The 25555-nt window shown below is 36.2% G+C and overlaps 1 protein-coding gene across 1 annotated transcript; it reads left to right on the top strand.

Annotated features, from left to right (window-relative positions):
• The first annotated feature begins 13831 nt into the window (after positions 1-13831).
• On the top strand, positions 13832-14785 carry LOC125146969 (putative olfactory receptor 52P1). Its single transcript, XM_047823911.1, has one exon. It carries the CDS (start codon positions 13832-13834, stop codon positions 14783-14785), a length of 954 nt encoding a protein of 317 aa, XP_047679867.1.
• The last annotated feature ends 10770 nt before the right edge of the window (positions 14786-25555 follow it).

The raw sequence follows: 25555 nt of genomic DNA, 5'->3' as shown, positions 1-25555 counted from the left end.
AAATAGAAATGGAAGGAAAACCTCCAAACTCTTTGTCTGAGGGCAGCATTACCTGGGTTCCAAAACCAGACAGAGACCCCACTAAAAAGGAGAAAAATAGACCAATTTCCCTGATGAATATGGATGCAAAAATCCTTAACAAGATATTAGCCAACTGGCTCCAACAATACATTAAAAAAATTATTCACCACGACCAACTGGGATTTATACCTGGGATGCAGGGCTGGTTCAATATCTGCAAAACAATTAACGTGATTCATCACATCTATAAAAAAAAGGACAAGAACCATATGATCCTCTCAATCGATGCAGAGAAAGCATTTGACAAAATACAGCATCTTTCTTCATAAAAACCCTCAAAAAAGTAGGGATAGAAGGAGCATACCTCCAGATCATAAAAGCCATATATGAGCGACCCAACACCAATATCATCCTCAATTGGAAAAACTGAGAGCTTTCTCCCTAAGGTCAGGAACAAGATAGGGATGTCCACTCTCACCACTGTTATTCAACATAGTATTGGAAGTCTTAGCCTCTGCAATCAGACAACACAAAGAAATAAAAGGCATCCAAATTGGCCAGGAGGAGGTCAAACTTTCACTCTTCACAGATGACATGACACTCTATATGGAAAACCCAAAAGATTCCACCAAAAAACTTCTGGAATTGATTCATGAATTCAGCAAAGTTGAAGGATATCAAATCAGTGCACAGAAATCGGTTGCATTCCTATATACCCACAATGAAGTGACAGAAAGAGAAATCAAGGAATCAATCCCATTTACAGTTGCACAAAAAATCTTAAAATACCTAGGAATAAATCTAACCAAAGAGGTGAAATATCTATACACTGAAAACTATAGAAAGCTTATGAAAGAGATTGAAGAAGACACAAAAAAATGGAAAATGATTCCATGTTCCTGGATAGGAAGAACAAATATTGTTAAACTGTTGATGCTACCAAAAGCAATTTACATATTCAATGCAATCCCTACCAAAGTAACACCAGCATTCTTCACAGAGCTAGAACAAATAATCCTAAAATTTGTATGGAACCAGAAAAGACCCCGAATAGCCAAAGCGATCTTGAAAAAGAAAACCAAAGCAGGAGGCATCACAATCCCAGACTTCAAGCTATACTACCAAGCTGTAATCATCAAGACAATGGTACTAGCAAAAGAGCAGACACTCAGATCACTGGAACAGAATAGAGAACTCAGAAATAGACCCACAAATGTATGGCCAACCTATCTTTGACAAAGCAGGAAAGAATATCCAGTGGAATAAAGACAGTCTCTCCAGCAAGTGGTGCTGGGAAAACTGGACAGCAACATGCAGAAGAATGAACCTGGACCACTTTCTTACCCCATTCACAAAAATAAACTAAAAATGGATGAAAGACCTAAATGTAAGACAGGAAGCCATCAAAATTCTCAAGGAGAAAGCAGGCAAAAACCTCTTTGATCTTGCCCACAGCAACTTCTTACTCAACACGTCTCCCAAGGCAAGGGAAACAAATGCCAAAATGAACTACTGGGACTACAGCGAAGGAAACAATCAGCAAAACTAAAAGACAACTGACAGAATGGGGGAAGATATTTGCAAAAGACATATCAGTTAAAGGGTTAGTATCCAAAATCTATAAAGCACTTATGAAACTCAACACCCAAAAACAAATAATCCAGTGAAGAAATGGGCAAAAGACATGAATAGACACTTCTCCAAGGAAGACATCCAGATGGCCAACCAACACATGAAAATGTTCAACATCACTTATCATCAAAGAAATACAAATCAAAACCACAATGAGATATCACCTCACACCTGTCAGAATGGCTCACATTAACAACTAAGGCAACAATAGATGTTGGCGAGGATGCAGAGAACAATGATCTCTTTTGCATTGTTGGTGGGAATGCAAGCTGGTGCAGCCTCTCTGGAAAACAGTATGAAGGTTCCTCAAAAAACTAAAAATAGAACCACCCTACCACCCAGAAATTGCACTACTAAGCATTTATCCAAGGGATACAAATGTGCTGTTTCAAAGGGACACCCCCAAGTTTATAGCAGCACTATCAACAATAGCCAAAGTACGGAAAGAGCCCCAATGTCCATTGATGGACGAATGGATTAAGAAAATGTGATATATATAGATATATATGTATATATGTATATATATATATATATATATATATATATATATACACACACACACACAATAGGGTATTACTCTGCAATCCAAAAGAATGAAATCTTGCCATTTGCAACTTCGTGGATAGAACTGGAGGGTATTATGCTAAGTGAAATTAGTCAGACAAAAGACAAAAATCATATGACTTCTCTCATATGAGGACATCAAGAGACAGATGAACATCAGGGAAGGGAAACAAAAATAATATAAAAACATGGTGGGGGACAAAACAGAAGAGACCCTTAAATATGGAGAACAAACAGGGTTGCTGGAAGGGTTGTGGGAGGGGGGATGGGCTAAATGGGTAAGGGGCATTAAGGAATCTACTCCTGAAATCATTGTTTCGCTATATGCTAACTAATTTGGATGTAAATTTTAAAAAATAAAAAATAAAATTAAATACAAATAAATAAATTAAATTAAATGACTACAACATTTAAAATAATAGATCAAATACAATTTAATATTTGATACACTACTGGAAAAATAAATTACGGTTATCAGGATCTAGTGTTGCTGAACTTGTTAAGATACAGAAGCTCGTTTATGCTTTTAATATGAGTGTAAGTAAGCAAAAGATTTTTGGAGATAAATATCACATATTTGAACACCAAAATCTCTTATTTAGGGTAGATGGGGAGCTGTTAAAATAAATGCTATTCTATAACTTGTATACCTTTGTGTTTCAGTAGCTAATATTTATTAATTTTATGACAATAAAATTGTGAAGATATACTCTTTATTTTAATGTATTGAAGAGCCATTCCATGTTATTTCCCAAAATATTAACAAAAAGTTTTAATTAAATGAACTCTAAAATTCACTATTCTTGTTCTAAATATATTCTATTTTTCCATGATGACAAAATGGAACAACAGAAAGAAATCAGAATAAGGCTTTAGTTTGTTACAGAAACAGTTCCACACATCACTAAATCTTGGCTGAATAAATTTAAGGTTAATCATTGTCAATAAGATTTCTCAAGAAACTTAGCTTATATTTAATTTTAGTAAATAATTGATGGAATATTTTTTCGGAGTAAATTTACCTCTGGGCTCTAAGACATCCAACACTCTATATTTTTATTTTTTATTAAAAAAATTTTTTGAATATTTATTTACTTTTGAGAGAGAAAGAGACAGAGAAAGAGAGACAGAGAAAGAGAGAGAGAGGGATTCCTAGGCAGGCTCCACATTTTCAGCATAGAACTTGACCTAAGGCTCAAACTCACCAACTGTGAGATCATGACCTGAGTGGAAATCAAGAGTTGGACATTTGACCGACTGAGTCACCCAGGAGCCCCTGGTATAGTCAACACTTTATTTGTGGCAAGTGAACACTGGTCACAGAATAGCTTTAAAAATTGAGACAAAATGTTCTGTCATGGTAAACACCACAGGGTATTTAGATATGATTAGCTCATATGTCTTTGGATGCAAACGTGAGTCTCCATTTTCATTAATTAAAGTTATGTCCATGTGAGCTAAATGGAATAAGCTGATTTTGGTCTAAATGTCTGTCAAGAAATATACTAGCTCCACGTGGCTTGCAACATAACCTAGTAGAGTTATATGGTAACTTATGTAAAACCAAACTCAGATGTAATTATAATCAGGACCAATTTCTTTCATTTAGAGCAATAATTGTCACAGAACATCTTGATTCCTCTCAAACCCTAAGACCACGTATCACTTATTCAAAATGATTTTGGTTCTATGGGAATAAAATTAGGCTAGCACATCTATTTTGCTATAATATTTATTTATTTATTTATTTATTTATTTATTTATTTAATACAGTGCTAAAATAGATTTATTGATAATTAAGTAGAAGGAGGAAAATAAAATTTGGGGGGTGATGAAAGGCAGAGATCAAGAAGACAAAAAAAAATCCATTATAACAGTGGTTCCCAACCTACGGACTCCTGAGGCCTAGAGAGCAATAAACTCACTGCAAATGAGGCATAAATCCAAGCATTTATCAAGCATCTTTTGCAGATTGTTTGAATACAATTTTACATGCATATAAGTGTTTTTAAAGGTATATAAATGCTATGATTGATAATATGCAGCTCATTCATTATTACGTTACCACTGTATTTTTCATAATGTGTTTTTTCGATATACAATTACTGAAAGCAAAATTATTCCTTATGTGAGTCGATAAAAAAACTTACCCAAAGCATGTCTTTATATTTAAATAGACTAGAAACTACATCTTTATGCAACTGAAGTACATATGTTTTCTTTTTTTTCTTAAAGTTTTTATTAAAATTCTACTTAGCATATAGTGTAAAATGGTTTCAGGAGTAGAATTTAGTGACTCATCACAGGTAACACCCAGCGCTCATCACAACTGCCCTCCTTAATACCCATCACCCATCTATCTCATCCCCTGCCTACCTCTCCTCCAAGCAACCCTCAGTTTTTTCTCTATAGTTAAGAGTCACTTATGGTTTGCCTCCCTCTCCTTTTTCTCCTTCCTCTGTGTTCATCTGTTTTGTTTCTTAAATTCTACATATGAGAGAAATCATATGACATTTGCCTTTCTCTGACTGACTTGTTTTGCTTAGCATAATACACTCTACCTCCATCCATGTGGTTGTAGATGTCAAAGATTTCATTTTTATGGCTAATATTCCATTATATATATAATATATGTATATATAATTATAATCATATATTGTAATAATCATATATCTATATATATATCTATACCTATATCTATATATATCTCACATCTTCTTTATCCATTCAGCTGATGGACATTTGGGCTATTTCCATAATTTGGCTATTGTTGATAGCGGTGCTATAAATATTGGGGTGCATGTGCCCTTTTGAATCAGTACTTTTGTATCCTTTGGGTAAATACCTGGTAGTGCATTTGCTGGGTCATAGGGTAGTTCTATTATTAACTTTTTGAGAAAAGTTTATTAACTGTTTTCCAGAGTGGCTGCACCAGTTTGCATTCCTACCAACAGTGTAAGAGGGTTCACCTTTTTTCCACATCCTGACCAACATCTGTTGTTTCTTTTGTTGTTAATTTTAGCCATTCTGACAGGTGTGAGGTAGTATCTTACCAGTTTTGACTTCTATATCCCTAATGATCGGTGATATTGAGCATCTTTTCATGTGTCTGTTAGCTATCTGTCTTCTTTGGGAAAATGTCTATCATGTCTTCTGCCCATTTCTTCACTGGATTATTTGTTTTTTGAGTGTTAAGTTTGATAAGTTCTTTATGGATTTTATCAGATGCCATTTGCAAATATCTGCTCCCACTCCAAGGGTTGTCTTTTAGTTTTGTTGATTGTTTTCTTGCAATAAAATTTATTAACATTGCCCAGAGACCTGTTACTTTCATTTCAGAGAACATTCATATTATTCACAGGAGGGATAACCACACTGGGATAGATGGACAAGATGATATGAATGTTGTGGAGAATATGAAAGATAATTACTTTTATGCACTTTCAAGGTTATTTTGAAGTTAATGGCACTGGCTCACAAATAGAAAAGAACAAAAACAAGAAATGGAAAGAAAGAATGAATTGCGGTGAATTTTTAAGGAAAATGATAAAACTAGTGTTCAGAGGGTGAAATGTGCCAGGCTGAAAAAAGCCAGGAGTAAGACACCATTCAGAATCCAAGTGGGGAAAGAAGGAGGGTGAGCAGCCAACCACTCAGGTATAGGGTCGTTATTCTAGATTTTCAGAGATTAAGCATGAAATGAGTTCAAAAATAGATCTTAGGGGTTAAAGTCCAAGGGAAAAGGTGGGGAAAATGTTAAAATCAGGGTGAACTATTTAAAAAATAGGCAAAATTTGGATGACTTTACATTGGAGTGAAGGATTTTCTTTTTCAGGTAAAGGCATTATGGACAATGTTAACACATAAAACCCAATTAGAAGTCATTGGCAGAATTTATCACTAGTTTTAGGTTAGAATATGTAAGAAGAACCTGAAAATCAACAAGAAAAACTCAAAAGGAACAATAAAATTAGTCAATAAGTGAAAACAACTACTTAACATGAGAAAAAAAACACAAATGGCATTACGGTGACCCTCCAGCATATGCAAGGATGCTCAGCTGCATTAGGAATAGAAGAAATGCAGTGTCTGAAATCTATGAATATTTGAAGTATCATTTTTTACCATATTAAACCAGAAAATATCAGAGGCTTAAAATCCCGAGCAATGAAAATATAATTTGTGAAAAACTGATAAGAGAACAGAGAATACACCCGAGTCTGTGAGTGTGTATGAGGACCCATGAACATGGTGAGAAGAATTACAAAGTAACCACACATATGGATATCATGTCACAGTAAATGGAACAAGAGAAAAGAATAATAAAATGGGGATCTTGAAATAGCCTGGATCATAACCAATTCAGACCTTATTATTTCCCGAGTCAATAGGAATTGTCAGACTGTCTACACTAAGGTCATTTTTATTTCTTGGTCTTCTTACAACATTCTATATGGACTAATCATTTGATTAACAGTCCAGGGACACTGGGCATTTTAAGCCTGTCTCTGTAGAGACAAAATAGAAACATATGAGCTTTATCCACACATGAACTCTGGGGAGTCCCAGTGTTCTATGTCTGCCCTAGTGTTAATATGTCTGTGCATAGTTCTGGCCTGTCTTATTTTCCCTCCATCTTGATGTCTCCTGTGTATATAATCAGAGGACTTCTTGGCTTTCCAAAACCTTATGAGACCCTTGAACATCGTAATAACCCATCGCAAGGCAGCCATGGATACCATCTTGCCCGCAGAGGCCTCAGTGCCCCTGAAGTCACCACTGTCATACCTTTTAACCATTCCTAGGTAAGTGGTTTTTTCTGGACATGGCGATGGCAAATCATCATTTAAAGATTTGCAGAGAACAAGAATTCATGTCATTATATGCGGTATTATTTTAGATCAAGCAGGTGGCAAACGGGAAAAGAAGATATTTAGGCAGAGAAATCACAATACATGTTTGCAAGAGACAGGAGGAGTAATGTGATCTGGTATTAGAGAATAAGGAGGGAATATTCTCCAATGTTAAAAAAGTACTAATTCTTTTTTCTTTTTACGCAAGGGTCTAAGAACTTCCTACTACATACTGGTTTCTGGTTGTGTAACTCATGGTGGTCACAATGTTAAAGGATTATATTTTCAGAAAGCAGTTGAAGAAAGTGAAGAGCAGAAGTAGTAGATGACTGTGGAGCTATTGGCCATCTCTAGTGGGTCAGAGGCAGGAATTACAGGATAAAAATATGGGAACTACTTAAGACTGCTGAGGAGGTACGAAAACAGACTGTTTGCACTCAGAATTTATTAGCAGTTTACTGGGTTTCAGTATCTTTATTTGTATGATGCTCACAGTCTCATGAAGGAGATGAACATGAAAATAAGTAGTCACAAACAAGTCAGGGATAGTCTCATTCATTATTAAGCGATTGTTAACCAACTTTGCAAGAGCAGTTTTCTTATCTGTAGGGGGCACCACACTAATGTTAAGAAATAAGGAATTTTCAATTTTCTTCCAAGAAATGTGTCAGAAATCAGCTGAAGTAAATGGAGAACAGCAAAACATTAGTGAGTTTTAAAGTTAATGCAATGAACTAAGAGGACACAGTGGTGAGGAAGTTCAAATTTAAGAGGACACAGGTTATCGGTTTAGTGAATCTGTCTAAGAGCAGATTACTGGTTTGGAGGATAGATGAGTGGATCATTAACCAAGGACATGGAGAAGGATTCCTTCTCTCATGTCTTTGATGTCTTTGGATGGGAGTGGTGGAAGTGAATATAATTTAAGAGCGTTTGCAAGTAGAATAGGAATTCTCGGGAAATTTATAATCCTTAACACTTTTCCCTTCTAAGCAGCAAGTATCCAATCTGGTACAAGGACAACACAGTAAGTGTAAGTCAATTAAACTTATTAATAGGTAACATTTGTGAGTGTTGACTATCTTCCAGCCACTTTTCTAAATGCCAGTTTTTAATTATGTTAATATGGTCTTATTTATGTGAATAGTCTTGTTCAATTCTTGTAGAAACCAGTAGAATGAGTGCTTCCTATTGTTATTCTGTCACACTGTTAAAGAAACAAAGGCATAGTTTTTATGAGGTGGAAATCAAATACCTATTAAGTGTCATAGTCAGAGTTTCTACCTGTGGAATGCTATTCTTTGAATAGCATTTCTCATAATATTAGCTAGCACTTGTTAGGTGATTACTATGCGCCAGGTGGCTGACTAAACATTTCCTATAATTAGGTTATATACTCCTCAAAACAACACAATAAAATGAAATATATTTTTACTATCCACATTTTAGAGTTTAGAAAACTGAGATACAGTTTAAGTAATACTAATCCCTACAGCTATAATTTCCCCCAGTAGTGCTCCATATCTCAGGCACAGAAGCAAAAGAGTTGGAAACAAAGTGGGAGAACTGCAAAATGGATGAGAAGGAAAGTGTCCAGGAGGAAGGATTCCTGTCCCCTTCAAGAGTTCTTCTAGCTGGAATAAGTATCAAATTGACATGAGACAGATTAACAGGAGAAAACCAAATATAATAGTGTGCATAGAGGGAATCCATACAGACATGGAAATTCCAGAGACAGTCAGGTACAATGAGGTCTAAAAGCTACCCTGAACTAAAGAGAAGGTCTTAGGGGTCTGGGACTTCAGAGGGAAGAATGCAGTTCACAGGACAATAAGAAGAAGAACAGATGTTTTGTAATTAGATATTTGCCCTGCCATACAGATAGCTCAGATAAAATCCTTCCCTGCTAATAACCCATATTCTGGGAGAGGCTCCCAGTTTAGATTGTTGTAGGTACTTAATGGAGGGACAGAAGGCTCTCTTGAGCCTGTAGGGTCTTGATAATCTTCAGCTCAGGGTAGTCTTCATGCCAAAGTGGCCCATCTTGGGGCAGCCTGTTCTTGGTCCCTGAAAAAGCAAATGGAATGAGATATTTGGGTATGCTGATGAATAAAAGTTTGAAGTGATGTGTCACAAAATCTTTTTATCTAGAGAGCAAGAATTAATGCTGTGTGCTAGAGTATGAGAGAGGAATAGATGCAGTTTTTTTGGAATTTAAGTTTTCAGGGGAGGTCCAGTTGTAGATGATGATAAATGCATGTGGGATGACGTATAGTGTAGTGAGTTTGTCTTTAGAGGAAGGAAAGTGGGAATGATGAATGGCCAGTGGGTTATAAAGGGTCTCTGCGTATATATTTCAAATTCATCTATTAATATAGCAGCAATGCAAGTAGAAACATAAAACACAAGCCATATGGCAAAGTCAGCGAATATGGGTGAGATCCAGTTAGACATCAGTTCTGATGATGAACTTTGTTTGGAGTAGGAGGTATGAAAGTGCATGAAGTGAAATACAGCAGTGCAAGGGTGAGTCTCATGAACACTCCAGATCATGACAATTTAAGAGAATCACCTACGTAAGAAAAACACCTTTTTATTTTTCCCCACTTCTTTGTCTTTTTTTTTTTAAGATAGAAAATGGGATAGAATTTTATGGGATGAAGACTTGAGTTTCATTCTTTTCTTTGGCTTTTGTTGCTGGAAAAGATAAATTGGTTTTGTTATCTTCCAAAATACACGTAAGTCTTTTCCTCAAGCCCTTACCCCCATTTAAGGTCCTGAAAATATAGATTTGGCACATATATGCTGCTCTCAACTATTTTAATACATTTGTTACTTGAATGGTCGCAAATTTTGAGTAGTTTCCGGAAAGAATGAAAGCAAAATGCAGATTATATATATATATATATATATATATATATATATACACATATATACATATACATATATACACATTATGTATATATATACACATAATACATGTAATACACATAATACACTATATATATGTATATATTCCTTTACGAAGAGAAAAAAAGTAGGTTTTGAATTTATGTCTGTCACTAAAAACAATTATGAAATGCTATTCTCCATGTCTCAAAATAATTCCTTCTGTACCCATTTAAAATTTAGCACATAGGGGTCCTTTGGACGTGATGTTACACTTCCACTCTGTGCTGCTTTTTGAAAGGAAGCACAGTATTGATGAAAACTAAAAGAATGTACTATCTTTGATTAGACTGGAGGAGGGCTGTATTTGTTGATGAAGGGATATTTAGAAAGTCTAGAACCACCAGTTTTCCCATTTGCCAACATAGAACATAAGGTACTCCCATGATTCAAAACCACCTTTACGCTATTATAATGTGACATTATCTGGCAGAAAGAATATCTCCGTTGATATCAAATCACTGACAGTCTAGTTGCTTCCACTGTGTCAGGAAGTGAGCAAAACACTGGAGACACCAAGTCCTTAATATGTGGTCCTTTTATTTCGTGTCTCATGCGATAGTGGAGTACTTAGAACAATTATGTAAATGAATAGCTACCAAAAGATGTAGCACTTGTGCTCATCAATGTGTGTGAAAGATATAGGAGTATTGCATAGAAGTCTTTAACTGTTTGAAGTAGACAGCAAACACTTCAGAGAATCAGAGAATTAAAAAGATAGATAAAAGCTTATCAAGCTAATAAGGGAAAAATTAGTCAAATCCAAGGGTAGGGTCAGTTTAAAGTCATAAAAAAGTAAAAACTGTATAGTATGATCCCAGAACTACTAGAAGTTCTGGAACACATTGAAGTGAAGCAGTGGCAAGATCGGGGGCTTGAAAAAGGTAAACGCAAGTGACAAAGTGAGTTAACATTTTTTTTTAAATAAGATGATGCTTTCAAAGATGAGATTTGGAGCAAACTAATCATATCTAACTTTTGAAAGATAGCTGATCATGTGAGAAGATGGACTAAGGAAAAACCTGAAATAGGAAGAATAATTAGAAGGCCAGGTCACAGACTACATGGAAGTTAATGAATGTCACAGCTAAAGGAGATGGAGATGATGGCACATGCCGTATTTGATAGGTATCAAATAATTAAATTCGTCAAGATGTAATAGCTGCTTGATAGTACTATTAAGGTTACAAATGGCAAAGGGTCAAGGATAACTCTGAGATTTTTGGCTTCAACGACTGTGTGGTTGCTGTTACCAGCAAATGAGATACAGACAGATGGTAGGGGAGCTTTCAGGAAAATAGTGAATGTTGTGTGGGACATATTTATATATATGACAGATCATACAGAAAGCATTACATGGCCACTACCACTATGCTTGCTGGACTAGCAGATGGAAGGCAACAGATTCTGCTAACTAACCCAGATGCAGGTAAAATGCCAGAACCCAGCTGGCAGAAGGAACATTGTATCTGTATGTTTCAGAAACAGATACAAAAACAGAACTAACAGGAAACTAGGAGGGTGTGGGGACTTTCTGACCTCCGGGGCAATCTGCTAAATATAAGGTAATGAACAACCTTGCTGAGTTCATTCAGAATAGGCTGACATGTACTTGGAGTTTGTTCTCTGTGGTTCCCTATGTTACACATTCTAGTGCCCTGAAGGGAGCCTGGCTGTCTATAAATTGAAACAACTTAACATCTTTCTCTTAGCATTGTCTTATAAGAAAATTTACTGATGCCTATAGACCTACTCTGGTTAGTAAGTATGTACGTATCACAAAGCAATTAAGCTTATTTTTTTTATTTTATGTAATTTTTTCTAGCTAGAAATCATGTCTATATTTCTAGGTGTATTATTTTGATTGCTGCATACTTAGTTCTCTGCCAACCGTCCTTTTGAATTTTTGGTTCTACACTAAGGAGGAAAAATCATGGAACATGGACAAACCTGTAAAGGTATTAAGTACTCTTTTTATTAAACTTACTTTTTATAGTTTAAATGTTCGATACTCACAGTTTCTTGCCCCAGGGTATCTTATCTCTACCTGAAGTTGTGGGCCTCACATCCGATGTGGCAATCCACTAAATCTGGGTGTTTGTATAATGTTTAAATTCTAAATTCTTCTGAGATGTTTACAATAATTAACTAAAATTTGAATTCTCACTTCCTTACAAAGAAACACCTCAGATACTTACTCAGGTCCAGAGTAGCATGCGCTTGCTAGGAGAATGTCCATATTATAACCAGAAAGTTTTTCCCTCACAGATATTAGGTGGAAATGCAAACATAGAGGCATTGTCAATAGGAATATTTATTAATATTTATTGACCTTTCATATCGGTTGAGTTCAGGAGCAGCCATTGAGGACAATTACAAATTTCAAAAGGTATGTTATGAAGACTGGGAAGTGCATTCCAAAATTATGATATTGGGAGGAAATTAGATCGTCAGAAGAAGGTTAAGGGCAGTTATCTGAATGAAAAGACAAGATCAGGAAAGGATCATGAAAAGATGCTTGTGGAGCTGACACCAGGAGGACTGGATTGATGTTGATTTGCTATTCATTGCCATTAGGCAGGTTGCAAACCCAAGGTCAAGGCTAGGAGAGGGGCAGAACACCAAATGGACTTACATTATTCCTATTAACTGAAGATGTGTGTTGATAGAAATATTTACATTATCTGAAAGAGTGAAGAAATAAATCCCCCCCCCCAAAAAAAAATTGGAGGGCACATAACTGATTTACAGCTTTTCTCCCCTAATTTAAAATGTTAAATTAATTTCCTTGTAAATCTTTTTAAAACTTAAGTATGGTACTTTATAAGATGTTGAATAAAGTTAACTTTTCTTGGATGGCTCAGTAAAAACATTTTTTCCTTATTAATATAGTGTTAATATAGAATTAACATATTCATTACAATATGAATAAATTTGGATGGGCTGATAAATGCAGTCATATAAGTTCTTGTTTTTGAATTATATAGAAAATTGTGGAATATAGCCATTGCAAAAAACAAAAGCAAAAACCAAAAAACCCTGATATCTGGAGAATATGCAGAGAAAACCCTAATGGCAGATTTGTTTTTCTACTGTATTCAGCTGATAGTCCTCACTTTCAAGACATGCTTCTAATATCCTGTCCTTCTGATTATCTTCAAGATCTTTTCTGAAATAAGAAAGCATTAACCAGGGGGTGAGAATAAGAGTTTATTACTTTTTAATGTTCCCAAGAATTCTGGTTATATTTAAACTGCTTGAATTTCTCATTATACATTCCTGATTATTTGATTAAGTTGTCTGTGGACTACCATATCATTAAAATTATAAATGCCTTTTACATAACCTGCAAATGACTGCAAATATGGACACTTGTGTGTGTGCTTATGTATTCCCGCATCCATTTCCACATGTCATTGAAAATTTCCCAAGAACAGTAGTCTTTGCCTTTCTTAAAGCTGTTTATATCACAAACACAGAAAAATCCTAGGCACAAAGAAGCAGAAATTTTGTCACTACCTGTATACTTAGTAGATAATAAAAATGAAAGAGTAGAATAGAATAAAATTGGACAGAGAAGAGAAAATTTAGAAAGAACTTAAATAGATCTTATTTGCAAATGAAGATAATGGTGAAGTGATTTACCCAACAGCTTACAGAAGTTTCAGAGAAAAGTCAGCCCTTTAGATGCACTATTTTAGTATGCATGGAATCTCCATACACAGAACCAATCATTCTGTCAACCTGCTTTCTGTGCATAGGGATTAGTCTGGCTATTTTGTATCTGAGCATGCAAAGTCTCCAGTTCTAACATGGCAGACAATGCTACACATTGCTACATCTCATCTTTTTTCCTGGTTGGTATTCCTGGTTTGCAAGATTTTCACTGCTGGATTGGCATCCCGGTCTGCCTCCTGTTTGCCCTGGCCCTGCTGGGGAACAGTGTAATCATCATCACCATCAAACTAGAACCAAGCCTCCACCAGCCTATGTATTTCTTCCTTTGTATGCTGGCAGTGAATGACATGGCTCTTGCCTCTTCCACGGCCCCCAAGATGCTTGGTATCTTCTGGATGGATGCACATTGGATTGACTTTGACACCTGCCTGACACAATTGTATTTCATTCACACATTCTGCATAATTGAATCATCCCTCTTGGTTGCCATGGCCTTTGACCGCTATGTAGCTATTTGTATCCCATTGCGTTATACAACCATCCTGACAACACCAATGGTCATTAAAATGGGTCTAGCTGGTATGACCCGAGCTATCCTTATGGTTTTTCCAGGTCCTCTTCTTATTAAAAGGCTACCATATTATACTAAATATGTCATCAGTCATGCCTACTGTGAGCACATGGCTGTGGTGAAGTTGGCCAGTGCCAACACCCTCATTAACAGAGTGTACGGAATCTCTGTGGCCCTCTCAGTGATGGTGTGGGACCTAGGGCTCATAGCCGCATCCTATACCAAAATCCTCCAGGCAGTCTTCCGGCTGTCTTCCCAGAATGCCCGCTCGAAAGCGCTGGGCACCTGTGCTGCCCATGTGTGCACTATACTTGTCTCCTACACCCCTGCACTGTTTAGTTTCCTAACTCACCGCATTGGCGAGAAGGTACCTCCAAGCATTCATATAATTTTTGCGAGTTTGTATCTTTTGGTGCCTCCCGCAGTCAATCCCCTGGTGTATGGCGTCAAGACCAAGCAGATTCGTGACCGAGTGGTTGGTCTCTTCTTCCCAAGCAAGAAGATTTCTGGAAACTAAAATATGTAAATGCCAGTCCTAATTGGTGTAACATGATTATCAAAAGTTACGGCTACCATAATGAATAACTGAAAGTAGTCCAACTGTTCTTTCTGGGCTACCCTGTGCCTTGCAGTGGGCATAGTTGTTGCTGTACATTTACTTAAAAAATTACCTTATATAAACTTATGTTTTCAGTGTACAAGCTATTTGACATGAAACCAAATCGGAATATTATCAAAGAGTGACACATGGAAAACATTTAATATATGTTACCAATTTTGTTATTTTCTATGTATTTTCAGATTAAATTGTTCCTATAGTATTTATGTTACATCTCCAAATGTGAGATAATTAAATAAGTATTATCAGAATATAAAAACTCTCAAATCATGTGGTCACATTGATTTTTTTAAGGTCTTTCTTTGAGTATGGTTGACACACAATGTCACAGTAGTTTTAGTGATTCAACTTCTCTATACGTTATACTATGCTTACCACAAGTGTAGGTACCATCTGTCACCATACAGTGCTCTTACAATATAATTGACCATATTCCCTACGCTGAAGCTTTTATTCCCATTACTTATTTGTTCCACACCTGGAAGCCTGTATCTTCTGCTCCCCTTCACCCATTTTGCCCAACCCCTCATCCACTTTCCCACTGGCAACCACCAGTGTGTTCTTTGTATTTATAGGTCTGATTCTACTTTTTGTTTGTTTATCCATTTGTTTTGTTTTTCAGATTCCACACATGAGTGAAATCATATGGTTTTTGTCTTTCTCAGTCTGGTCAGGTTAATTTTCAAAAATACGCTTACCAATTCACAGTAACCACAAGCTCTTATTTTTATTAACTAATAAGTCTTTAAGCAAACTTTAATTCTAGTATTTATGACCTAAAATATGTGTATATGAGCCATAACAGCAGCAAGCTGCCTGCAGTCCAGACTTCTGATAAGGGGAATAATAATCTTTTGTGGCTCACAACATATTCTGGAATAATTACATGATAATTTATGTCATAATCATAACCAAAAGAAATTTCTTTCAATCAAGCCAATAATTAAACAAAACACTGTGATTCCGATGAATCCTTAATGTGTCCACACAACATATCCAACTGAGTATTAGCAAAATGGGCTTTAAAAGTAAAAATTACATTCATTTTATACTCAGGTCATTAACAGGACTTGTGGCCTATATCTTTCATCACACAGGACATTTGCAATTATTCCCAGGGGGGATAACTTCACCTGGATTAAACAGCATCGCATTGTGGTGAAAAGTTCAGTCTTTCATCAGAATGCTTAGGTTTAAAATCTAGCACCATGAGTTTTTACCTGTGTGTCTTTGGGTATATTCTTAAATCAGTACTGGCCTCAGCTCTCTCATTTATAAAAGTAAGATATTATGAGGATTTAATTCAGAGGGTAAAGCAAGAATTAAATGATTCAGCACAAAATGTGCTTAGACCAGTTTTTGGAATTTAGTACACACTATAAAATAGGTAAGTGTTTATTTTTAATCACTGAAGAGATTTTTATTCAGATATGATTGTCCATCATTAAATATGAGGGAACTCCTAATACACATTAGTTTGTGTGTGTGTGTGTGTGTGTGTGTGTGTGTGTGTGTAAGATGAGGAGTACTTAAAACAGGTGAAATTAAAAAATGGAGAAAAGAAGCATGAAAAGCCTAAAAACAAAGTTACACATCCTGATAGAGTATACTGTGGGCATAGAACAATGAAAAGTAAAGGGTATTTGAAACAGCCTGTCCCTTAATTCTGCCCAGGGTCCTAACAGGAACTAAAAGCTGGAAATTGTTGAATATGAACATTTAATTTCAGTTAATATACCATTTTTCTCACAAATCATCCTCTGATTGCCTGCATATCCTTGGAATCTGTTTAATGGACACCATGGGTTTGAAACTGCTTTTTGAAAGGCTGGTTTTTCCAAAAGAGAAACAGATGAGCTCTGTTCACTGTGTCCCAGGAGGTGTCTCATACATACTGCAGCTGCTCTAGGAGTCACTGATGCAAACCTGGACATGTCCTTAACACAACCTTGTTTCATCTTGCCCTTGTGTCCCAAAAATGAGCCATACACTTTGGTTTCTTCTGTAAGTTAGAAAACCTCTTTACGAAGCATTCTTCCACATCAGCTTTATCCATAGACAGTTTACAGCTTTATGTACAGCAACCTCATATATGCTGATGGAAAGTGCCTGAAATCAGACACTGGCTATGATAAAGCGATGGTGGATTTGTAGACTTTATCATAAGGTAAAATGTATCAGCTAAAGAGATTAATAAAAAAATGATAAAATAACATTGGAATAAATATTTTATTAAGTTAAATTAGTTACTGTTAATAAATACTTATTCCATATCCTCTTTTAAAAAGGTATAACCTGAGAGAAACATACATTAATTCTACTCATAATCCATTGGTGATAATCATTCAGTGTTATAGCAAAATTCAAGAAGGGTAGGGCTGAGACGTATTGCTTATAGCATCCCATTCACTTTTCAGTGACAAATACACATTCAATTGTATTAAATTCTCCCCTACGTAGACGTGTGATTCAACAAATTCTAATACGTACTTATAAGGGAATAGAGTACTAAAGGGCAAAGAGAAGGAAACAACTAAATTAAAGAATAAAATACATGTTGGAGATCACACTCTTAAATTTCATGCAAAAGATGATTTTAAAATGGCATATTATAACATTTGAAGAGATTAATACTTTGCAAGTGTTGGGTGAGGATACACTGCCTGTTTCTGAAGATAAGGTAAGTTTGAGGAATAGAATGGGAATCTGAAAAGTTCTTCTCCTAAGGACTAAAGAAGACCAACATTCATTCAAAATGTAAGGGTATATTTTCATAATCAATTTATTAATTTGAGAGCTCATAACCTAAAGGAATAAACTGATATACAAATAGATAAATGATTACAAAGCAATATTAGGTAAGAGGTATTTTTTTTTTCAAGTACAAGGGAAAGTCTTTCTAATTCAGCAGGCATTACTCCCTTTGTAGGAGCAATTTCACAGCAGTTGTAGTAAATAGTATGTTAGACTAGGCAGGTCAAGGAACTAATGAGACATGAGAAAAGAGGATGAGACAAGATTGTTGGATGACATGAAGACAGTGTGATCACAAAAATGTAGTGAGAATAGTAATAGGAACAAGTGAGTAGAAAAACTGAAAGGCTAGCATGATGGGGAAAAAAATCTATGCAAACTTTGAAGTCACCAAAAAAACCCAGTAAGAATTCAAATGGAATTACCAGTTGTTGAGACACGTGACAAAGGCTTAACAAACTTGTGAGTGAAATCTAGTGGGTGTGACATGCCACTATTAAGAAGAATTAGGAAGGTAGGCATGACAGGATAATGAGTAAAAGCACAAAGAATACCAATGGGAGTAGCAACACAGTGACAAACATCAGGAACCACCAGATTAAAGAAATATATGCGAAAGATAACAAAACCGTGGAGTGACTTTGGGGGTGACTTCTTTGAGGAGAAGGTGAATGCATACTAGCAGTAGCAGTAAGAGTGGTAGTAGTTGTGACAAGTACTTGGGAGGTACAGAAGAAAGTCATTATTTGTGAATGTTCTATATTTGTTAAGTATGTTAAGTATGCATACGAATAGTTCTTATTTAATAGACACATATACTATAGATAAAATTTTCCTTTTCTTTTGATTGCCAAAACATCACATATCTTAGCTAGTTTGAAATCAAATATAAAAGGTAATTTAACTCTCTTCATCATTATTGAATAGCTATATTCTCCACGAGTTGCAGAAAACAAGAGCCTGGCCAAAACCTCACAAGGGGACTTGAAAAATGGAATGTCTACAGGACATTTTGAAAAGCTCTGACATATTGCGACTCTACAAGACCATGAGCATGTGCAGGGCTGTGCATGTAGCCAAGAAAGATCTGTGAGGGCTTCAGTCTCTCATGTCTGGGTTATCTTGAGTCCCTGTACAAGCAGGACATGAAGTGTAATATAGAATTATAAACTGCTTAGATGTTGAATAAGAACCCCAACCCATACACAGATCCTTTCGGCAGAGAATATAAAAATTATTGGTTCAAAGAATTTAAGTAAATCTCTGAACAATCAGTAGTGGATCACTAAGCTACCAAATCACTGATGTTGTGTGGCCACACATTACGGCGAATAAACACTTTATAGTATTAAACCAGTAAGGTCACTAACAACAACAACAACACAACTAAATTATTTCTGGGAAGAGAAAGGGATGCAATTTCCACAAATTCCACGTTTTATTATATAAAATGTTGAGTTTTCAACAAAAAAATACAAGTCCCACAAAGAAATAAGCAACTATAACCCATATTAGAGGGAGAGCCCAGTGATCAACACAAGGGCCCTCCTTAGTGCCCATCACCTTTTTAGCCCATCCCCCACATTTATGTCAAAATAATAAAGGGAAACATGATTCTGAAATTAAAAAAAAATATTTTTAAATTTATTTACTTATTTTGGGAGAAAAGAGGGTGTGAGTAGGGACAGAGAAAGAGGGAGAAAGAGAATTCCAAGCAGGCTCTCTGCCATCAGTGCAGAGTCTGACGTGGGGTTCAAAATCATGAACTGTGAGATCATGACCTGAGCTGAGATCAAGAGTCAGATGCTTTACTGGCTGAGCCACCCAGATGCCCTCATGATTTTAGAATTTTAAAAAAGTATGGTAACAATGTTTAACAAGTGGAGAATATCAATAAAGAAAATAAAATTATAAAAAAATTAAAAATCTGTGGTTGCAAAGAATAACTGAAAGTTATTCTGCTAGGTAGGCAGCAGGACTGAGCTAGCAGAAGTAACATGAAGAGAGGTCAACTGAGATTATTTTCTATGAGAAAAGAAAGAGAAAAGAATGAAGAAAATTCACAGAGCCTTAGGGACATAAAGGATACCAAAAAGTATACCAACATATACGAATGGCATTCCCAAGAGGAAAGGAGAGAGAGAAAGGAGGGAAACTATTTGAAAAAATAATGACAGAAAATAACCCCAAATTTAATGGAAAACATAAATCTACATATTCAAGACCTCAATAAACATCATGAAGTATAAAAACAAGCACTAACAAGCAAGATAAACTCAAAGATATCCATATCTAGACACATCATAGTTAAATTTTCAAGGATAGAGATAGAATCTTTCATGAGGAGCACCGGGTATTATATGTAAGTGATTAATCACTAAACTCTAAACCTGAAATTAATATTAAAATGTATGTTTACCAACTGGAATTTAAATAAAAACTTGGGGAAAAAAGTATCTTGAAGCAGAAAGAGAAAAAAAATGATTCATTACATTCAAGAGATTCCCAATAAAATTTATAGCTGGTTTCTCAGAAAGATAATGGGCACCAGAAGTCATGGGCATATCATATGAATTTCTCTCAAGAACTCATTCTTGACATACGTGTTTAATTTCCAAATACTTTGGAGATTTTCTAGTTATCTTTCTATTGTTGATAGCAAGGTTAATTCCATTATTGTCTGAGAACATACTTTGTATGATTTTGATTATTTTAAATTAAAGTGAGTCTTATGTTCCAGAATGATTGATTTTGTTGAATAGAACACAGTGATTTGTATTTACATTCAGGTCTTACTTGATTTTCTGCTTGCCTGATCTATCAATTACTGAAACAGGAGTGTTGAAGTTTCCAATTCTAATAATGAGTAACATTGGAAAAATTGTAAAAATGTTCATTCAAAAGCTGCACGTGGATGAATATAGTATGTATAAGCATAATTGCCCAGAAATAGAAATAACCCACATGTTCTTCAACAGGTGACTAGATAAACACATTGTACTAAATCTATACAATGGAATTCACTTTACATTACAGAAAATGTTGATTTAGAAAACAATTTGGATAAATCTCAAAGGCACTAAATTAAGTAAAATAATCTAACATCAAAAATTAGATAGTGTAGGCTTTCATATTTATATGCCATTTTGAAAATCCAGTATTAGTGGTGCAGAACGGGCCAGTGTCTACCAGTGCTTATGGGTCAGGGTAGATGTGACTATAAAGGGAGAGCATCGAGAAGATTTTTGGAATAAAGGGATGCTTTCCGGCATCATGATTATGATGAAGATTAGATGACTCTCTATATATGTTAAATCCTATCATATTGTATGCTGAAAGAAAAAAAGCGAATATCTTTATGATAATTTTTAAATAAAAAATTTATAGATCGGTTAAAAGTAAAAAAGTGGAAAAAAATAAAACACGACAGGTAAGAGACCGACTGGGAGAAGTTGTTTGCAATGTTTTTGGTAAGACTTAGGTGGGAAATCTGCAAGAAAAATCGAGTCTCCAATAGAAAACTGAAGAGTAACAACAGTTACAGTAGAGAAAAAAAGGGCAAAACGCACTCTAACATGTGAGTCCATGTTCTTACTCTCTGGTAATGAGGGAAGTAGAAATTAAAAGGAACCCTCTTTAAGCCCTACATTAAATCAGGAGAACATAGAATGCTTAACATTGCCAGAAATGTGAGGAAATAAAAATGATCCCTTACTGCACAGTGGGAGGGATGATAGATGAGTTTGGCCATGGTGGAGAGCAGTCCTGACTCACCAACCCTGAAGGACTGAATTACACAAACTTGTGCATGTATATGAGCACATATTGATAGGAAGGGGAAACATAAGGTGACTGGATGTATGAGAATCATGTCAGTAAAATCATACAAGAGAGAAAGAAAAACCAACTGGAGATCATGCAATACCCTGAGCTACCTTTATACTTTCAGACCACCTTAGTCTTTTCCTGAGACATAAATGAGAATTCAGTCAGTCATACTGGAATTAAGGGCAGAAATTTCCTTCTTTCAATTTTAAGATATTTTGCCCACACTCAACTGATTTCCTCTTAGTCTTCTCACAGGTTTCTTCAGTGAACTATATTTGATTGGCATCTCAGGCATCTCATTTGACGGGATATCATGAGAGAGTCTCTTAAGACTATATCCTCCAAAGGAGAAACACATGAGTACCACCTATGTACAAGCTCTGGGGAGAGTGTAACATTCACATAGCTGTTCTAGAGAGACACTGTTACTGTTTTGTGCTCTGTCCTGGCCCAGTCTTCTTTTCCCTTTGACCTCATTTCTCCTCAGGGACCCATCAGTCTTCCAAACAGAGGGGTCTCCTGAGCATCACAATAGCCCATTACAAAGCAACCACAATGACAACTTAACTACAGAGTCCTCAATGCTCCAATGGCAATGACAGTCATACTTTTTAAACACCCCAAATAGCATATTGGCCTATATGCTACAATGGAAAATGAACATTTGAGGATTTTCAGAGAATATTAGTTATTTTTTAATTTCATCTGCAATATATCATGGGTTGATGTTACATGTTTATGAGACATAATGAATAGTGAGTAATATGATTTGGTAGTGGAGAACAGGAGCTGAATAGAATCCTGCACACACACACACACACACACACACACACCACTGGATCACTATCTGTTAATGGAAGAATCTTGGAAATATCTGCTACAGGGAATTTTCTGGTTATGCAGCCCATCTCTAGTGAGTCAGAAGCCTTGGAAGCAAGATAAAAATCTGTGAAATTCTTTTCTGCCTTTTTAAAAGTTTTATTTGTTTATTTAGAGAGAGAGAAAGCATAGGCAGGGGAGGAGCAGAGAGAAGGAAAGACAGAATCCTAAGCAGGCTCAGCACCAATCAGTGCAGAGCCTGACGTGAGACTCAAACTCACGAACTGTGAGATCATGACTTGAGCTGAGATCAAGAGTCAGGCGCTTAACCAACCGTGCCACCCCGGTGCCCCAAAATCTATGAAATTCTTAAGAGACTTGTCGAGAAAGTACGAAAACATCCCATCTTCTCTCAGAATCTATTGAGAGTTAAGATTCAGTAACTTCCTTTGGGAGTTCACACTCTTGATGAAGGAGGATGACCTGAAAATGAACGCTTACAAAGCACATAGTAAGAGCTCGAACAGAAACAAAGACTTTGTGGTTGCTTACCTGAAGGATTGGATATAAACAGATTGAGGAGGTAAGGAATATGGTGAGATTTCCTAACTTAATTTCTGGGTGGCTGCCAGCAAGTGAGATACAATCCCATGGGGGAAGAATTGGTAGAACTTACTGATTTTCATGTGGGATCTATTTATGTGTTATTCTTCTAATACATAAGTAGATAATGCATTCAGAAGCACTGTGTAGAAAATACTGTGGTATTCGGATAAGGTCCCCCACTCTGAAGCGGCAGGTTCCAGGCAAGGGCTATGTGGACTGACCCAGAAACAGGCAAAATGACAAAGGCCAGGCTGTCAGAAGGTATATGGTATGTACATGGTTCAGAAACAGATGGGATGGTTGTGCCAACAGACATTCTGGCTGTCCTAGCAGACTGTCTGCTGAAGATAATGTAAAGAATGACCTTATGGAAACAAATGGGTGTCTGCAATATTTCTTTCATACTAAGCCTGAGAGAAGACAGACAGGACTTTCTAGGTGGAAGTGGAGAATGCCATTTGGGGGCCATTATCTGTAACTTCCTGTGTGCCATTTTCTAGGGATGGCACAGGAAACTCCTTTTGTTTAAGGGGAAGTGACTTTACTTATTTTCTCTCGGTATAGATTAGATGTGTTACTATTCTTACAAGTTAATTTATTGAAAACTAAAAGATGATTGTAAAATATTTACATATACCAGCAGGATTCCTAAAAGTAATTATGCTCACTCCTTTGCAATCATAAGTAATGTGTCCTAGCTAAAATGTATTCCTATATTTCTGCTTAGGTTAATCTCTTGTGTTTGATTCTGTCAGAAGATACAAGGATGAAACCTGGCAAAACAAGTTTCCACGTAGAAAACTATTATGTGAGAATTCACAAGAGCAGAAATTTAACATGCTTTGAAACCTTTCACACTTGGAATTTTTGATTACTGTAGGTTTTGTCTCAAGTTTTTCTCTCTGCCTGGAGTTACAGGCTTCATCCATATATAGTAATTTCTACAATTCTGGGTTTCTACATTGTGGCTAAAGTTTAAGCACTGATTTTCTTTTATGAAATATTTTATGACTTGTTTGACATTTTTCAATTCCTTATGAGGCAGTATCTCAGATACTTACTCGTATAGTACCAGTATACCATGTTTCACAGCTACCCTAACCAGAAAGTTTTTTCCGTACACAGATATTATTTAGACCTCCATGAAAGGAAGGAAACATTGCCATTTGGAATATTTCTCAATATATCTTTAAAAATTTTTTTAATGTTTATTTAGTTTTGAGAGAGAGACAGAGCATGAGCAGGGGAGGGGTAGAGAGAGAAGGAGACACAGAATTCGAAGCAGGCTCCAGGCTCTGAGCTTTCAGCACAGAGCCCAACGCAGGGCTCCAGCTGATGAACCGTGAGATCATGACCTGAGTTGAAGTTGGATGCTTAACTGACTGCACCACCCAGGCACCCCAGTTTCTCAATATATCTTGAGCCTTCACATCAGTGGAGTTCCAGAACAGAAACGGAGATGCTATGAGCAATTATAAATTTAAAAAATGGTGGCACGTGGGTGGATCAGTCGGTTAAACCTTGACTTTGGCTCAGGTCATGATCCCGCGGTTTGTGGGTTTGAGCCCCGTGTCAGGTTCTGTGCTGACAGCTCAGAGCCTGGAGCCTGCTTCACATTCTGTGTCTCCGTCTCTCTCCCTCCCTCTGTCTCCCTCCCCTGCTCAACTCTTTCTCAGAATTAAACATTTAAAAAAATAAATTTAAGAAGCAGATTAAGAAGAGTAGAGTGCATGTTCCAGAACTACAATATTGGGTAGAAACTGGATGGCAGGAAGAAAAAGAGAGGTGAGGGCAAGAATCATAAGAAAATGCTTTTGCTGCTGAGTCTAAAGGGATGAATTGTACATGATTTGCTCGTCACTGTCATTAGGCAGGTCTGGATGCCAACCAGAAGTAGGGCTGAGTTTATAGATGGCAGTAATGGCTTTGCAGAAAATAGACTGGGCTGACTAACCAACTCATGTGCTTATTTGCACCAACTTTAAATCATATGACAGCACTAATAAATAAAATCTTCCCTTTTTTCCTGTTTATATGCTTATGTTATGCTGTCCACCTTCAGATCATCTTAAGGAGTTCATCTAAAATAGGAATAAATTGCTTTGGATGATAAAGCCCTTATTGTTTTTAACTTTATAAGCTTTGTTCTTATATATTAGGATTAGGAGATATTACTCTGAACTGATTATTAAGTTATGCTCTCTGAGAAGAAGAATATCATTAAAATAATGACTGCATTTTGAAGTATTTGTTAATTATTGTGTGTGTGTTTATTCACTTGTATCCATACTTGATCTCAATGTCCCTGAAAATGATTGTATCACAGAATGCAACACTAGCTTTGACACAATGATGAGACCATTATTTTACTATCTGATCATCTATTAAGAAATAAAAATTACAGAATAAATTAAATAAAATTCACAAACTGGGAAAAAAATTCCTGAAATATGAACACAATTTTCTCATTTGCAGATGAAGGTACTGAGATTCAGAATGGCGAAGTGGTTTACCTGAACATTTAGAGCCTTAACCCTTCTACTGTGTCTGGATTCCCCACATGCAGGACCATGGTGGAGTTAGTTGGCCGTCCTTCATTCTGCGCATAGGAGATTAGTCTGGCTACTTTGTATCTGAGCATGCAAAGTCTCCAGTTCTAAC

Source organism: Prionailurus viverrinus, chromosome D1, assembly GCF_022837055.1.
Source record: "Prionailurus viverrinus isolate Anna chromosome D1, UM_Priviv_1.0, whole genome shotgun sequence".
NCBI lineage: Eukaryota > Metazoa > Chordata > Mammalia > Carnivora > Felidae > Prionailurus > Prionailurus viverrinus.
The sequence above is the reverse complement of the archived record's forward strand: the minus strand, read 5'-3'. Positions and strand labels throughout refer to the sequence as shown.

Bases quoted from the DNA above. Each gene is read 5' to 3' on its own strand.
- LOC125146969 (XM_047823911.1), top strand. From the start codon at position 13,832: ATGGCAGACAATGCTACACATTGCTACATCTCATCTTTTTTCCTGGTT.